This window comes from Netta rufina (assembly GCF_964035555.1).
Source record: "Netta rufina genome assembly, chromosome: 5".
NCBI lineage: Eukaryota > Metazoa > Chordata > Aves > Anseriformes > Anatidae > Netta > Netta rufina.
This window is the reverse complement of record NC_140128.1, coordinates 17,595,243-17,612,284: the sequence shown is the minus strand read 5'-3', so window position 1 is coordinate 17,612,284 and position 17,042 is coordinate 17,595,243. Positions and strand designations below refer to the sequence as shown.

General features: G+C 38.8%; 1 protein-coding gene across 5 annotated transcripts in view; it reads left to right on the top strand.

Annotated features, from left to right (window-relative positions):
- The first annotated feature begins 657 nt into the window (after positions 1-657).
- PPFIA1 (PTPRF interacting protein alpha 1) overlaps positions 658-17,042 on the top strand; it is a 59,351-nt gene continuing 42,966 nt past the window's right edge. For all 5 annotated transcript variants that reach the window (XM_084288520.1, XM_084288519.1, XM_084288518.1 and 2 more), the window contains exons 1-2: positions 658-1,727; positions 2,822-3,085. In XM_084288520.1, coding sequence (XP_084144646.1) covers positions 2,822-3,085 — 264 coding nt within the window. In that variant the 5' untranslated portion in view covers positions 658-1,727. The remainder of the gene's footprint in view (positions 1,728-2,821; positions 3,086-17,042) is intronic.

Genomic DNA, 17,042 nt, shown 5'->3' with positions numbered 1-17,042 from the left:
CTTCCTTCTGTCCCTGAGGCCTTTGCAGCCTAGGCCAGGCCTGTGCAGTGCATGTGCAAACTCCTCTGAAGAAACCTCCTCACCCCGCTTCAGGTGTTGGTGCGTGCGGGCAGGAGGCCTGGCAAGGTGTTGGCTCCTCGGGCTGCCTTACTCACGCCGAGGGCCGCTAGGTTGCCCAATTTCACTGGTTAAGCCGTCACCTCACGGCTCGGAGGACGCAGGACCTGCACACGCAGCCCCACCCTCGCCCCAATTTTATTGTAATGGGCAACGCAGGTGGAAGGAGGCCCCCTGAGGAAGGAGGACCCGCAGGAAGGCGGTGACGGGGCGACTCCGGCGCCGGCAGCGCTCAGGACCGCGCTCCTGCCCTGTTGCTCAGCGAGCACGCCTCCCACACCGCAGGGCTCCGCCGCCGCGACGCGGCAGCCCTCCTTGCGGGCGGGGACCCGTGGGCGGCGAGAGTATCGCTTGTCAGGGCAGGGCGCTGCGGACGGGCCCTGAGCGGGGGAGCGGGGCTCGAACCCGCGGTCCCGCGGGCTCCGGGGGCGGTGCGCGGCGGTGCATTGTGGGCTTCAGGCAGGAGGCGCGGAGGGCGCCGGGAGAGGCGGGAGGCGGCGGGCGGCGGCGGCGCTGCTCGGGGCTGGCTCCGCGCGGCTCGAGCGGAGCGGGGCGGGGCGGGGCGGCGAGGGCCGGGCCGGCCGGCGGCGATCCGGGCTCTCGGAGCGCGCGGGGCCTTCGCCGCTTTCCCTCAGGCCGCGCCGCCGAGCCCGGCCTCAGCCGCGGCCCCTCACCGGCCGCCACGGACGCGGAGGCGGCGGCGGGCGGAGCCGGGCCCGGCCCGCAGGGACGCGGCTCCTCCCGGCGCGGCGGAGCCGGCCCCGCGGCTCCCTAGGGCCCGCAGCCGGGCCTGGGCGCTGAGGGGTCTGCGGGAGATCCGCGCTCCTCGCCCGGCAGCTTTGTTGGCGGGGGAGGGGAGCGGCGAGAGCCGGGTTTCGGGCGGCCCCGTGCTCCCCGGGGCCTGCTGCTGCGCCTCGGCCCCGCGGATCGCATGGACGGCTGGAGCAGGACAACAGGTCCCCCGCGTCGCGCCCTGCAGAGCGGTGTCGGCTCCTCGCTGCTGGGATTATAAATGTTTGAACTAAGACCCAGGAAACTGAACGGAGAGCCTCCTGTTGGAATTACTGGGAGAGGAAAGAAAGGAGGCTTTCCCGAGCCCTTCACCAGAAAACTCGAGCTGTTTTCCCATGCTGTCTGTATTCCGTTTAATAACGCAGTTGTGACCTGAGTGGAATTTCTGAGCAATGAACTGTTGAAGCTTGTTGCACCAGTGCATCGGACTACGTTTTTTTTTTTTTTTTTTTTTTTCTCTGCACATGATTCCTCCATCCCAGCTGTTGCAGGACCTACGGGCCAGTAATAGAGAAACGGGAAGCTGAGGCAGTTTATTTTCACATCCTTCTCTTCTGGGGACTTGGCTAGTTAGCTGGAGCTGCTGCTGCTTTTTATTGGATCTGCTTTTTACTCGGCAGGTTTATTTGTTTTCACGTGCACGGGGTGTTTCAACTAAATAGACATTGGACTAGAGCTGAATGGATGCTTTGCAACCTAAAAGGTTTTGGGGGATAACAAAAAACTACTAAAAAAAAAAAAAAAAAAAAAGAGAGAAGAACTGGTACTACAGGAAACCTGGAGCCTGTTTTCCGAGCCTTTTTATTTTATTGAGCAAGGTAAATAATGCAGTGGTGTTGAAAACGCAGGGCTTATGGTAATCACACATGAAAATGTTACAGAGCACTTCAGGCTGTTCAGAGTCTTTCAGCAGATTGTGAGGTGTAGTCCTACTAAAAAGCTCTACATCTGTTTAGTTTTTGTTTAAAATGAGGATGAAGCGTAGGGGTGAGAACAAACTGTGGGACTTGAGAGGCTGGGAAAACCATTTTTTCTTGTTCTGTAGATTTGTGATGTTGAGAGAGGCTGTCTGAAGAACTTTAAGTGGTTCAGTGAAAGTGTGCAGTAATTGTGTTTTTCTTCATGCCTTTTAAAGCCGTGATGTCTTAAACGCTTGTGGTGGTCTTTTAGGGTCTCCTGAAAGACCTTCCAGTTTAACAGTAGTAAAGTACTTGGATTTGCATAGTTAATTGTATTCATACTCAGCCGTGAATTATTTTTGCTTACCTTTACTGTTGTTATCCACAGTGACAGCTGCTACCACTTTGTAATGAAATTTTTTCTTTTTATCTTCCTTTACATGTTTATCTCTTGAATTGGATTGTTTGGATTTGTCACTAATTTATGTGCATCACGTTTACCATAGAGTTTCTGCAAGCCAGCAGCATAAGCTCAAAGTACTGTTTTAGATATTATCTTTCTATGTTTCAAGAGTTGGAAGAAGCATATAATGATTCTCCAAATATGCAGTGTAATCAGTAACTGTTTTAAGTATATAATTTTTGGTGGTTTGCTGCATGCCTTATCTTTGTTCTTTTTTTTAAAGATCTCAGCAGCAGTTTGCTCTCAACAAAAATATAAATCCATTAAAATGAGATCATAGTTTGAAATGCAGCTGTAAAAATCTGGTTTTGCAAGATGTCACAGGATTCTCATTATGAAGTGATGCCTTGATTGAATTGATTGTATACCTTTTCACCTGCAATCTTAATGAAATAGTGGCAAACACTAAGGTGTTGGCAACCTTTGCTGATGCTATCGCTGGGAGAGCTAAGCTGGTGTTATGGGTAGTATCCAAAGTCCCTTTGCTTATCCTGTTTAGATTTGTTTGACTTAAATTTATGGTCTTTGTTTTTTCTTGTTTTGTTTCAAGATGATGTGTGAGGTGATGCCAACCATCAGTGAGGCAGAGATTCCCTCTGGGGGAAATGGAGGCCATGGTTCAGGTTCCCCATTACAGTCAGATGCTGATTCCCATTTTGAACAGTTAATGGTATCCATGTTGGAAGAAAGGGATCGCCTTCTGGAAACACTAAGAGAAACTCAGGAGACGCTAACACTGACCCAGGGCAAACTACATGAAGTTGGTCATGAAAGAGACTCCTTGCAGAGACAGCTCAATACTGCACTTCCACAGGTATGGATGTTTTGAAAAGAAGGTATTTTTTAATATTTTTTTCTTTGTACTTTTTAATTGTCTTTTTGTATATTCAATTTACTGAACAGTCAGGTTATGTTAGGGAAAGATCAATCTAACCTAATGCTTCCCTGAAGTATCTGTTAGTACTTGCTCAGTTTGAGAAAGATAAAAAAGCAAGGCAGGCAGAGAACATCAGTACCCTCCAGTGTACGTTCCCTGTTTCTGGCATTTCTTCAGTATAGGGATAGCTTGATTGCAAGGTCATCTCTATATTGTTGTGTTTAATATAACTTGATGGACTTCCTTCTGTCACTAGTATCTTTTTATGTTGGTTCTAACTGCCTGGTTCATTCATGTGCTGAAGAATTCAATACAGACCATTTTGGGAAAGAAAACAGGCCATTCTGTTATGGACATGAAAATTCTGGTGCCTGGTGAATACATGCTGAGTTGTTACAGCAATGTGGAAGTCTGAATGTGTTACTTAACTCCGTTCCTTTTGGAGAGATTTTTTTTTGTCGTGCTGGGAGTTGGCAATTACTAACTTCTGGAGGATGCAGCATGCCAACGTAGAGCGTATAGTACTGAATGTATTCTATATGACAGTAGTGTGTAGCTATGAAAGATCATGTGTCTACAGAAATTCTGTTTTTATCCATTTGTCTTAAACACAAACAAGCTAAAAACCCCAAACAAACAAAAAACAGCCGGCCAAACAAAAACACCCTGAACTTTGAACACTCTGGAAAGTATTTGATTGTAGGCAAAGCAGAGACTATTTCCAGTTGTCATTGAACTGTTGATGGCCGTACACTTTGTGGTGAGCTTGGTTGATGTCCCAAGTGTGCCATGATAATGTTGAACTTTGCTTTCATTGTTCCAAGAATACATAGAATTTTTACACGTTTACATATCCTTAAATATCATTGTTACTATTTATACAGTTTGAAACAATTTTAAGCCCTCTTATTTCCACTGTACTCATCATAATGCAGTCACTGTATGACTTTTGGTATGGTATGGTAAGCGGTACTGGAAATTACTCAGGGACAGAAACTAAAAAGTGACATGTGTTAAAGTAGTTGTATTACAACGTTATGATGGAAATCAGGAGAAGTTTCCAACCTTTGCTGCTCCTTATGTTAAGTCATGTGCTGCAGGCAAAAATCATTCTTTGTTTTTCTGTTGCTTTTTATTGTAATAATTGTGCCTTCCCTTCAGCTGCTATTTCAGGTCTGCTGCATTAATGGATGCCGTTAACCAATTGTGTAATCTGTAAACTGGACTTGAATTTGTAGCTGAGTAGAATGGCCAAAGCCCTATACTGTGCTGTTCTTTTTTTTTTTTTTTAATTCTTATTTTTCCTTTTAAATCTTGTAAGCTACTAATATGTAAACATTTCTTCCTAAACATTTTTGAAAGATTCATGTGGTTAAACAATCGCCAGTTTCATGGATGTCATACTTGTATGGTTTGTTGTGAAATCAATAGGAAACCAAGTCTCATAGTTCTGTTGAGAAAGAAATTTTACTGCAACTTTATATAAAAATACATCAAAGAATGGATTTTTGTAGATTGCTGTTGGAAAATAATGTTGTGGTGTGAAACTATACTACTTAGAAAGTGACGATTGTGCTTTCAAAAGTTACATTCATAAAATATATTATTATTCTTGCTACAAATCAGAAATGTCTAATGTATTTGACAAATTTTTGTTGTTACTGTGGTAATGAGTGGGTTATTTCAGATGTGTAGGTTTCTGACAAAATTCTAATTTTAATTCTAATAAGTGCTCACTAGGAAAACTTTTTGGTGGGTATGGTATTTGGAACTAGTCAAACTTTAATTATTTCAAGCTGAGCATTCTTTTGAACTACTGTCTCAAATAACCTATTGTTCAGCTGTGGATTTCAAGTAGGGGTAGAAGCAGGATAACTTCAAATTTACTGACAACTACATTACAGAGTTTTCAGAAAAAAAACATTTCTCAGTGCAATCTTGTTCTTTTTTCTTAATCATAGTAGATGTTTTAAATTTAGTAGAAAGATGTGAAGATCAATTTGGGTAGTTGAACAAATGCTAGTATAGCTGCATGAATTACTAAGTCACTATCTAACAAATGTATTATTTCTACCCTGGCCTAGTGTGTACATGCAACTGGTCTTTGAAATTGATTCCAGAGTACTTTATTCTCAGGAGTATTGAATTGATTTCTTAGTAGGAGCACTGTACCTGGTTTACGTATTTAGCTGAATCAACCAATCAGAGATGTTCTGATGATTAATGGAAAATTCTTGTATAGAAGGAGGAATGGCAGATTGATTGCTTCTACATGAAAAGTTCTGTTTTTGCTATGAAGACACAATCTTGGATGGTATCCTTGGACTTAATTCCTTACATTCACTGAGTTTCTGTGTGTAGAAAAGAGGTATATCTCTGTGTATATAGTTAAAAGAAAAAAAAAAAGACAAATTAGTACTTGTGTACATGCACATCTCTGTAAGTTATAAAAGTTAATGCAATTTATTCTGCAGCAGTGATGTCCGTTCTTCAAAATAGAAGAGAAATAGACCCCTCTAGTACATTTGTAGTGTGGTGGGCAGCTAGTAATTTAAAGGCATCTGTTCTAGCTCACAAAACTGAAACAGCTATTAAGAGCAGGAAGACGTTTTTATGGATCTCTGGTTCACAAAAAGAAGAGCGTTCTCATAGGTGTACTTTGTTACATTTACATTGAGTAAAATTGATAAGCTTTTCTTGTATGAACAGCTAGAAATGAAATTTATCAACACTGCCTTCATAAAATAACTGTTATCTTGTTTAATGTAGCTGTGATTTTTTGTTTCTGGGAGTTACCATCTCTTACCTTGGTTAAAGTATACTTTGACCTTGGAAACTGAATTTGGTGAAATCAAATTGCCATGTAAGAATTCAAAACTAGATTTATTCTTCCTAGTATTGTTCAGAGAAATAATGAAAATGAGCCTTTTACTTTGAGAACTTAAAGAACTTGTCTTTTTAGTGTAAACATGTTCAGTTATGATTTAACTATGGTTAGATGAATAACTGTCTGTTATTTTCCATGTTCTTTATGTGCCATCTAGAGCGTTTTCTACGAAATTTAAGATTACTGTGCTTAAAGTTTGTAAATCAGTCTTTGAAACGTATAGGATACTAGTGCATTTAAAATGTACGTTTTGAACTTAAGGTTGATGAGTTCCAGGTGACTACCAGTTTTTGCTGTTGAAGTGTTACAGAGTTCAATATGCTGGTAGGATTCCATGTAGAAGTTTCTGTAAATAACAAAATGCTTATTTTGGATAGAGAAGGCTGGCATTTAAGTTACACAAACTCTAGTACCTAGCACAAATAAAAGTACAGTTGATGAATTCACAGCAACTTTTATCAGGATGATAATCATGTATGTTACAGAATTTTACAAGCTGATGAGCAAATATGATGCTTTTGTAATATAGCAATATTCTGAAGATCTACCTTAATCCTGTATTTCTAATATTTTCATCTGAAATCTATCATATTCTTTTATTTGCAAGGTACATTAAATGAAGTTTAGAAGTTCTTTTCTGTTTGGTTCCTTTCAGAACTTCTCTATTCAAGGAGGTGTAAACTAGGGACAGATGAGAATTTTCTGTTAGGGGTAAGCGAGTGTGTGAAAGAAAGAACACTTTTACTGTAATATGCAGATAAATATGGAAAAAAGCTGCCTATAATTTTGGTTTGGCCGTACATAGTATCTTAATGTAAAGCAAGTCCTTGGTAGGTCAATTTTAGTTATGTTCTATCTATAGTAAATATTTAATCGCTACTATATGCTTCAGTTAAAAATAGCATCTGTCTTTATATTTGTATTCAATTAAATTCAGATCTGTCTCTATATAGCAGTTTTCCTTAGTTTCAGAAATACAACTTGATATTTTGCATGTAGGAAATATCTAAACTTTTGGTCTGAAGACTACCCTGGTATTGTTTTATGATGGCGAATTTATAGATTTAGTTGTCACTTTAATATTGGTATTATTTGGATTTCTTCCAGACAGGTTTTAAATAATACAGGATGTCATAGATGAAGAATCAAGGTCTTGAATTGTACACAGATATGAAGAACGCAGTTACGGAAAGTACATTAAGTAAAGGGCTTGCCAAACTTTGCAGTAGCTGAAATTTCTTTAGCATTTTAAGTGCAGCTCCATTTACAGTATTCATAACTATTCAGCCTTGAGGTGACGTAGCCTATACTGCTTACTCTAGGAAGATGCAGTACTGGCTTCTGAGTAAAAGCCATTAGTCTCAGCAGTGAGCTGTCTGTCCAGAAGTGATAGAGATCTAAAAAGGTTTCATTTGTGTGAATGTATGTCAGAGCAGACGTATCCTCCATTTCTTTCATCCCATTGTGACAGCAAAGATGAACATGGACTCTTTCAGATGCTCTTTCAGGCAAGCGTAATTTTACTCTTGTCTGTGTTCAGCTGCAGTTGCTGAATCTTCGCACTTACAGTTAGTAAATTAGTGGATTGTCTTTAGCTTAAGTCAGGTGGAGGTATGAATTCATGTTCAGGATTCACTGACTATGGCCATAAATCCCAGCTTCCCCTGTTTCGTTTACAAGGCAGCTTGTGTCCAAAACCTTCAGAAAATGAAGGGTTATCTGAAAGTATGCTCTATGACTGGTCAAAAAGCAGAGTAGCTGCACTTTTAACCGTGTTGTGGTCTATAGGAGTGTATTCAGAACCAAGCCACCAGCATTTGTTCTAACTTCTCAGTTTTTCATTTAAGTATGTTTGCATGAGTTTGTTGAAACATCCCGCCCCATCCAGTAGTCATTTACTTGGGTGTTGTTAGCAACTAGCTGTTTACACTGTGCTTTTGATGTAGGTTATGTTGATTATAAATTCACTTTTAAGCTGGATTAAATTTAAAATTAGTTTTACGTTTTCTTGTATATGAGGGTAAATTTTAGTGCTATTACCATGTTCCATCAGTCTCTTTAACAACGACAAAAAAAGTGAAGTCCAAAGCTATTGTCTTTATTTTCCTTAGCTAGTTTCTGGGAAGGATGTTTTGGTGACTACACAGAAATGCTTTGTGTTTGTTTTAACAGTGATTTGTGGATGCGGCCCTGAAAGATGATCTAGTGATTGTTTTTTCACACTCTTCAGTTACTGTGTACAAATGTCTGATAATGGGCTTATTAACTTCTGATGTGCTGTAGTCTAGCAAACAGGCTTTATGTAAGCTTGGGCAAAAAGAGCTCTAACCAAAAGAAGCAGTTTATAAAATACATAGCATATGCAGAATGAGGCGAACTTTGCACATATACTCATCTGTGCTAACTAGCCTGTAGTCACCTGTACAACAAGTAGTATTTATACAACAAGTAGTATTTGTTTTGGTATCCTGAAAACAGAATTCTTTATCTGCCAGCCTTTCTATTTTTTTTCTGCTTTTCAGGCGTGTACCTCAACATTACTTTCAAGATGTCTGCTAGCAAGACTTAGAGTTTCAGTGTGGCTATTTAGCTGCGATTTCTATCTAGAGTTTTCTTTTTTTTTTTTTTAAATATTTCTTTAAAGATAAATATTTAAATACATTTTTTTCTCTTACAAGTTCTTAGTGTCTTAACATCCATTACTCCGTGACTTAAGTTTCTTCGGTCTGGTATTTATTTGGGAGAGATGGTTATTACCTTTATTAACACTATAGGATTTGAACTTAAAATTAAGATCATTAATTTGTGGTGTATGTGCTCGTATGATAAGTTAACTGACTGTCAAATTTCCACAAGCTTGGTGTTTCTAGAAAATTCTTTAAAAGGTTGGAGAAAACATTTCCCATGTGATTCTTATGGAATTGCAAATGGAATGTATTGATGCCGCATTTAAAATCAGAAAATAGCTTGCAGAACGTAGCATAGAAACTTAAGTCAAAAAGTAAAAGGATAAACATATAAAAATAGTTTTGGAATATGTAGATCATACGTAGTTAACAATGTTGTCAGAGAACTTGAATCTTTGGCGAGAACTTGTTGGCTGTCCATCAGTAATTTTGGATTTTATACTTCCTAACTGCATTCCAGTACTCAATTAATATACTTCATTGTTTCACTTAGTTTTGCATTTTTAATTTTCCTGCTTTAAAGGAATATGATAGATGTCATGATGTAAGCTGCTTTTTAGCAGTTAAGACAGTTTGATTCACTACAAGTCAGTAATGCTGAATGGTATCTGTTGACATGTTTTAGAAAATACTTCCCGTAATTCCTTGTGCATATGGATTTCAATCCACAAATGCTGAGAGGGGATAAATTTGCATTGTGTGTGTTGGGTAATCTGAGTGTTCATAACTTTCCAAGTGCATTTTTCTTATAAGCTTGTCTATGTAGTCTCCAGATGCAAGTGGGGAAATGTGTAGCAGTTCTTGCCAGGAAAAATGTTTTCACATTCTCCAGGCTGAAAAAAATTATTATTTTGCTGTTGAGTGGAATGAGATTTTTTTTTATTCAACTTGACTTTTTTCACAGAAGTGTATGCAAATACTGTTTCTGCGTTTTGTAAGCTCCAGATAATTATGTAGTGAGCTGAATGTGTGTCTGTAGGTTGCTTGAGGAGATTATTCTCCTAGTTCATATACATAGAACTGGAGGAGGACTGTGGTTACAATGCTTCTTAAAAATATTGCTCAGTTTGATTTTGATGTGTTATTTCCCTCTGTAAATGGATGTGACTTGTTGGTTAAGCTGTCTTTTACTGGTGACCTTCATCTATTTCAGAGTTTACCTTGGGTTTCATGTAAGTGCTACTGAAAACCAGCTCCTTTTCTTCTGGCTGGCTGTCATGACAAGGCTCTGGGGCCAGTTCCTGCAGTGACTAGGGCTGTAGTGTTTTCACAAAAAGAAGCTTTGTTGCTTAATCTTCTCTTCTGCTATTCCACAGTGGCTGGCCTTGAACTATGCTCATGTGTTTATGTTCGTGTCTGCTCAGGAAATGGTTTTTGAGGATGGTAGTGAAAATTTTAACTGGAATATAATTTTGGTTGCATTTGAAATACAGTGTGACTTCTTGATGGCTGCAAACAAATAAGAGCAGTCAACATATCTTACCCCATAGTTCTCCTGTTTTACAGTTATGTTTTGAGAAATATGGATGTTTAGAAAAAACATCTGGCTTTAGAACTTCAATGAAGCGCTCCAAGATTCCTTGATGAAAAGGTCCTTATGCTCCCAGTACAGGGCATAATCAGCTATCTTCAAGACAGACTTGAAACAAGCACCTTCAGTGATGTGCCTAAAAGCTTGAAAAATTTGATGTGTATGTCTATCTAATTTTGTTCAGAGGAGAAAAGGAGAATGTCCTCTTGGAGATTAAGCAAGTGTTTTCCATTTGCTGCTGCAGTAGTGAAATGGGCAGCCTTTGATTTTTCTCTGCAGAACAGTCGTCAGTGTATGCTCTGAGCCATGCTGTGTCATGCCTTACTCCCCTATTGCTCATACATGGCATGGTTTGTTACCCAATTCCATTTAGCATCTAATTATCTAGAAGTTTTTTGTGCTTTCTTTGTTTTAATCCTGCCTCTCACATAGAAATAAATACCAAATTTGGTACTGGTCAGTTACAATGTGTTGTAGGGAAACACTGCATTTAAAAACACATTCTACCCTATGGTTCTTTTTAAAGGTAAATATCTGGTGAAAATTAGTAAAGGATGCACGCCACAGGTTAACAAACTCTTTACTGTAGAAATCTTTTTCCTACGTCAAATTTACACGATGGCACACAGTATAAGGATGTAATTATATAAGCTTAGTAGCTGTTTTGTTTTACACTGTGTAAATGAACCAAAATATTTCAGGAGGTGCAGTTTAAACAAAGAATTTTTATGTCAATCTATACAAAGTTTAGATTGGCCGTCTGTATAGTTGAAAGACTTTGCTATGAATATTAATGTAAACAAACTGTCTTGCAGCTGGCTGAAGTTTAATAATCATTGTCTTCTCAATGCTGGTGATTTCCTGTAATGAGAAATGGTATTTATTTTGAATTACTTGAAAAGGAATTTTGGCTACCCAAATCCTTAGTGTAAACGGTAAAACTTTCTTTAATGTGGAGATGGTTTGTTCAGTGAAGAGGATTGTAAATTGCTGTTATTTTAAAGGTACTAGTTATCTTAGCAAATAACCAATTTGATCAGTCTTTTTTAAAATGCTTATTAATTTTTGGAGTGTGATCATGAAACAAGCCACTGAAAAAGGGGAGAGATCTGCAAGTGGAATTGCTTGTTTGTTTCATTGTGTGCTGAATACAAATCGATACAAATTTTTTCACACTGTAAATTTAACTTTTCAGAAAGAAAATTGGGGGGGAGGAGTTCTGTTATACGTATCTGAAAGTGCTTCTGACTTGATCAATGACAAGGTTTAAACTGTGGATTTGTGGGTTTGCATTGTGGATTCTCAAGTGTTTAATGTTAGCCTGTCATAGAAATCATGTAGCAATATCTACTTTTGACGATAGAATGTCAGTGAAAACTCACTTTCTCTGCAATTCTATCCAGAAACAGGAGATCTGGTAGCTGAAGTGGTGTTTTGGACTTAAATTCTGTTACTAGCTGTGCTTTTCACCGTAGTTCTGTGCATAAATAAGTTTTGTGGTTTTACTGTTCCCAATGGGAACCTGAACTTTGTGTAATACAGTATTTTTAAGGTTCTTTTATGTCACATTTAAAGTCCCAGCTGACATCTCACACTTCAATCTCTTGCTTCTGCTAGGATTTAAGACAGGACATGCCTTGTATCTTAATTTGGAAACACAGAGATGAAAAACTTTTGACCCCAGTCAGATATCCTTTAAAGGTTTGAAGGGAATTACGTGATATGAAAGTTACCTGTAGCGCTAGCACTTCTTCAGATAATCTAAACTTTATGGGTATGAAAGATGACTATACCTTAGAGACCATGGAACAGAATTTGTGTGGAGAACAGTTTTTCAGACCTTGGGTATATGGTGAATTTATTTGGGGTCTTCACATGTTTATGCACGTTTTAAGGAAATGTCTAAATTTAGAATATCTCTTTGAAGCTCTTCTTATTTGCCATATTAATTTTGTGTGAATGGCTAAAACTTGGCTTAGATAATCTCAGAGATGCCTTGGAATATTACTGTGAATCTTCCTAGAGTAATGCGTTTTTCATACGGTATGATCATTTTGATGTATTTCATAGTGAAGTGTCTCTGAAGGGTCATTACATTCTTTGTTAGCTGTATGTTGAAGAACATGGGGCAGGTGCATCTGGTAATTTCTTTTAGAACACACAGCTTGTGTTTTCAGAATGTCTTTTGAGGGTGTGGTTCGACAATATCTTCTAAAACTTGAGTCTGTTTCAATAAATGTGGAATTAGTTCTGGCAAAGGGAAAAATCAAAAAGCTTTTTAGGATTTTAGCTTTCAGTGCTTGTCCATGCAGGAAAGAAGCTGCCCTTTTCCCCTCTTGTAATCTCTTTATGTTCATACGTTAATGCAGTTCTGATTCCTTGTTGTAACTGTAGTCTTTAAAGCTTGCTTAATTCTCTTCTGTATTTTTGTGTAATGGTTATAGAAGATTGTCCAGGGAGGTGGTAGAGGAGAAATGGGCCAAGCTAATCTTTTCTCTCAACTGTGTATAAGGCCTCAGGGTCTCCTGGTTGCATCATTTTTCCTTCGTTTGTAGCCTAGCGTGGAACAGGAGGTACTTGCTCTTCAGACCAGGTTCCACACTAATCCGTCTTTTGCTCCAGTATCTGTTACCGGTTACAGCGTGTTAACAGACTATCCTCTTCTCTTCTTTTTCCCATCTTGCAATTTAACGTTAGTCATATCCCTGGCTTTGTTCTGTGATGTAACACGTTGGACTCCATGATCCTTGTGAGTCCCTTCCAGCTCAGGATATTCTGTGGTTCTGGTTTTTGGGTTCAGGCAGTTGTTAAAAAGCATGATGGAACTGTTTGTTATAAGTATCCTTTGTGCAGTCAAAAAACACTAAACAACAAAACATTAAAAAAGCATAAAAATAAATTGTTTTGACAATCTGCATTACTGGGTTAAGCTCTTGTGTTTAAGTATTGGACGTGTCTATTTTAAGACATGAAAAAACTCTTTTTGAATAGGCTTTAGATTAGCTTTTATTGCAAAAATCAAGTAACTTTTCCATGGAATGGTCCAATTGCATTCAGTCCAAATATTGCAGACTTGTATATTTAGCTTTGGTTAGTAAATCCACTTAGCATAAAAACTGAATGTTATAGTACGAAGAAAAATAGAATGTAAAGGGACTGCAAGTTCAGTTACCTGCTGAAGACGTGTATCTGTCCTCATTGAGTATTACTTGCTTAAACAAGTTTGAAATCATAAAACTGAACTGTTCATCAGTTGGCAAAAAAGTGTGTGTGTATAATAGCAGAGCACTGAGGGGGAACGCATGTTGATGCTTGTTTAATGAGGGTGGCTTGGCCAGCCTTATTCAGATATTCCCAAGCACTCCCTTTTAACACGGTGTGAAAAATGTACTGTACAACTACTGGCCACAGAACTAAGCCTGACAACTCGAGGCCGAGATTAATGGCTGGAATAGGGCAGGGCAGTGCCGTGCCTCAGCTGCTGCTTACGGTTTTTGCAAGCAGAGGTATCTTGTCACCGAAATAATCATGCACGAAGGTTCTTGTTCTGGGTCTATTTCTGGAAAAAAAAAAAAAGTGAAATGGTATTCACGTGAGGATTGAGATGCTGAAAGTCAGTATTCAGGATTAAATGACTTTTAATTCTGAAGTCATGGAAATTTAATTTTAAATGTCAGCTGAGCAAGAATTGTACTGTTGCTTTTGAGTGCAGTATGTTTGGAGTTGATCAACAGGAAAAAAACACCGTGTTTCTTTTCTTGCCCAAGGAAACTGACAGTTCAGTATTGTTTACAACTTAAAAGATCTTGTTAACAGCTTTTGTGGTGGCTGCTCAGCCTCCATAACTGGGGAGGTCCACTAGAAATATTGGACTTGTGTGATATTTTCTCAGATACCTTGCAGCTAACTTTACAGTTTGACGTTTTTAGGAGCGTTTTATGTTGTGAAATCCTGTACAGGCTCCCAGGAGATCTTGACCAACTTTTATGTGGAGAGGAGAAATTTAAATGAAATCTCTATAGTGTCATATTAAAGATGGAGGCTGGTTTTGCCCTTGTCAAACTGGTAAAGCAAGATTCTTCCTCTTTAATTAAGTACAACTGTATTCTCCTTTTGCCATAGTGGATATGGGTGTGGGTAAGTTTTTTTTACTGACATGGACTCCAAAAATGGAGATGCCTAAAGCTACAACTAAGAAGTTGTCCTACTACTTACTGCATTAGTTACTAATCAAAATAGACTAGGCTAGGGGTGCAGGAATGAGGTTATTCACACTGAAACCCTTCAAATTCATTAATGTAGGGTTTAATTGAGGCATTTGTTTTCCCAACCCCCCCCCCCCCCCCTCCAATTATTTCTCAAATTGTTTCTGTGTTAGGTAAACTATTCTTCTGGAAAATGAGTAGTTGGATTGATGTAGTATTGAAGAGGATTGCTGTATTACTGACCAGTCTGCACCAATGCTTTCCTGATGGAGATTAAGGTGGGGGGGATTTGGTATAGCTGTTCTCTGATTCAATATATAATCTTTGTAACCCATCTGTAGTTTAAGTAGTTTAAAAGTCTCTGTTAAAAAGGCTATGGTGAGTATAGGTGGTGTCTGCTCTGGGTTAACTGAAAATAGACTCTGTGATCCACTGTACTTTGAACCAGCCACAGATGCTGGCAATGATTTGTTGAGGCTGATGAAGTGATTAACCTGCTACTTGGAGAAAACTTGAATTCTTAATCTTTCAGTGATACTAAGGCTGTTTGCCTTACAGGAAGATGCTTAGCAAACTGCAAATTTAGACATAAACCAAGAGTAACTGGGAAATATTTTTGGACTTGTTTAAACAGTCTTGTGTTTTTGTTTTTTTTTTTCTGAATTTTACAGACTCACAGTGAGGTTGGTTTAGCACTGAAGAAAATAGGATGCTGCTATGGCTTAGTTTTGAATATTACCAGCAAACAGTCTTTTTCTCTAGAAATTGACTACTGTATTCACTGTGTTGTATGTAGCTCTAATTAATGGTGGAGCTTGGAAGACTCTCAGGTTAGCATGTGTACCTTGCACTGTAAGAAAGAGTATATAATCTGTGACTGGCTGTCCAGTGGTGCACAGTTAGTTTTGCACTAGGCTTTGCCCTTAGTCTCATATACATAATAGAGATGGTTTGCAGAATTTAGAGAAAATTAAATGCAAGAGTATAGGTGGTAATGACTTTGCAAGTTTATGCAGGCTGTAGTTAATGATTTGAGTGTAGGTGGCTCCTGTTTGCTTTTCTGCAACCTGTGCTTCAGTCTTTGTACTAGGTTTTACAGGCTCAATTTCCAAAGTGTTCTGCAGCACCTATGAAGTTCGGGTGTTGATTAGTGTGGTGAAAAAGAAAACCTCTGATTTCTCAAGGGGTTAAAGATTCAGCCATGCTTTGGGTTGCAGTACTTCTACGCTCCCATACACAGGTAGAAAACGTCAATCAGAAATGTGTTAGATCAGTGAAAGGGGACCTATAGACGGGAAAGCACAGAAACTGATGTGTTTTTACCTCCCCTTTTCTGTTAATTCAGTGTTCCTTTTGCACAGCTGCCAAATACCATCTATCTTCATTTATATTTTCTTACACTTCGACATGCAGCACTTCCCCAGAGTTCCTAGCAATGAAGTCCAGATTTAATGCCTTGTAGTTAAGGCTCAGTGAATGCCGCACATACATGTGAGCAACTCAGTCAAGACGGTAACTGGAAACCTATTTCCATGGAGATTGTTTTACTCTGAACTTTTGCTCCATTTTGCTCTTGGGCATGCGTTTGGTACCTACTGGCTGTGAGCTAGAGTTCTTTCGTGCATTGCTTTCTGTCAGATGCTAGACAGTTGGTTCTGCTTTCATCTCCAAAGTGGACTGGAAGCAGTGTTTCGTTCCAGAGCAGTAACATTATGCAACTGTAAACATTTTAAAACTTAATTGCATATTTAGGATTGAGCATCATTAGTGACAAAGCCCAGATAGGTCAATCCAAGAAACAAGGTTGAAGAATACCATACCAAAAAAGAGTGTTGGAATGATAGAAGTTACTCAGCTTTAATTTAATATTTGTTTAATATTAATAATTACCCATTAGCTAGGTGCAATGCTTGTTTTAGTGTTTTCCTGCAGTGTTACAGCTTTTGTTAAAGCGGAAAAAACAAACAGGCTTTTGAGTCAAGGAAAATGTAAACTCATGAGAGGTAAAAACAGGTGCTACTAAGCATTTTAAACTTTCTCCATGCCACTACTTGGAATGGGAGAAAATTGTTAATAGCAAAGAAATCTGCACCTATTTTAGTAGGGTTTTTTTTTTTTTTTTTTGAGTTATAAAACCTCGTATGCATAAGAAGTAGAAAAGGAGACTGATATTTTAAAGTGTAGTGTATGCTATACCATTCTCACTGGTTGGTGGGTAGCTCTGTCAAAACCAGCCACTTTAAGCGTGAAAATTGCTCTGAAACTTGTTTGATATAATTATATCTTAGTATCCCTTTAAGTAACTTCATACATTCCCTTCATATTTTTTTTAGTTGTTTTAGAGCAAAAGAAACATTTTTTCATAGACCTGATTCTCGTAATGTTTGAAACAACTTTTTATTTCCAGGTTAGAAAATCCAGGTTGTTTGCTTACTGGAAAGTAATTTCATTATGTGAACAGCAAAATATTTTTCTTCACATTTTAGTCTTAATTTTTGTCTTTTCTATTAGCATATACTGCAGATATGGAGAGGTTGAAAGCAATCTTATTTATTATGCTGAATAGGCAAAGCGTTATTTATGC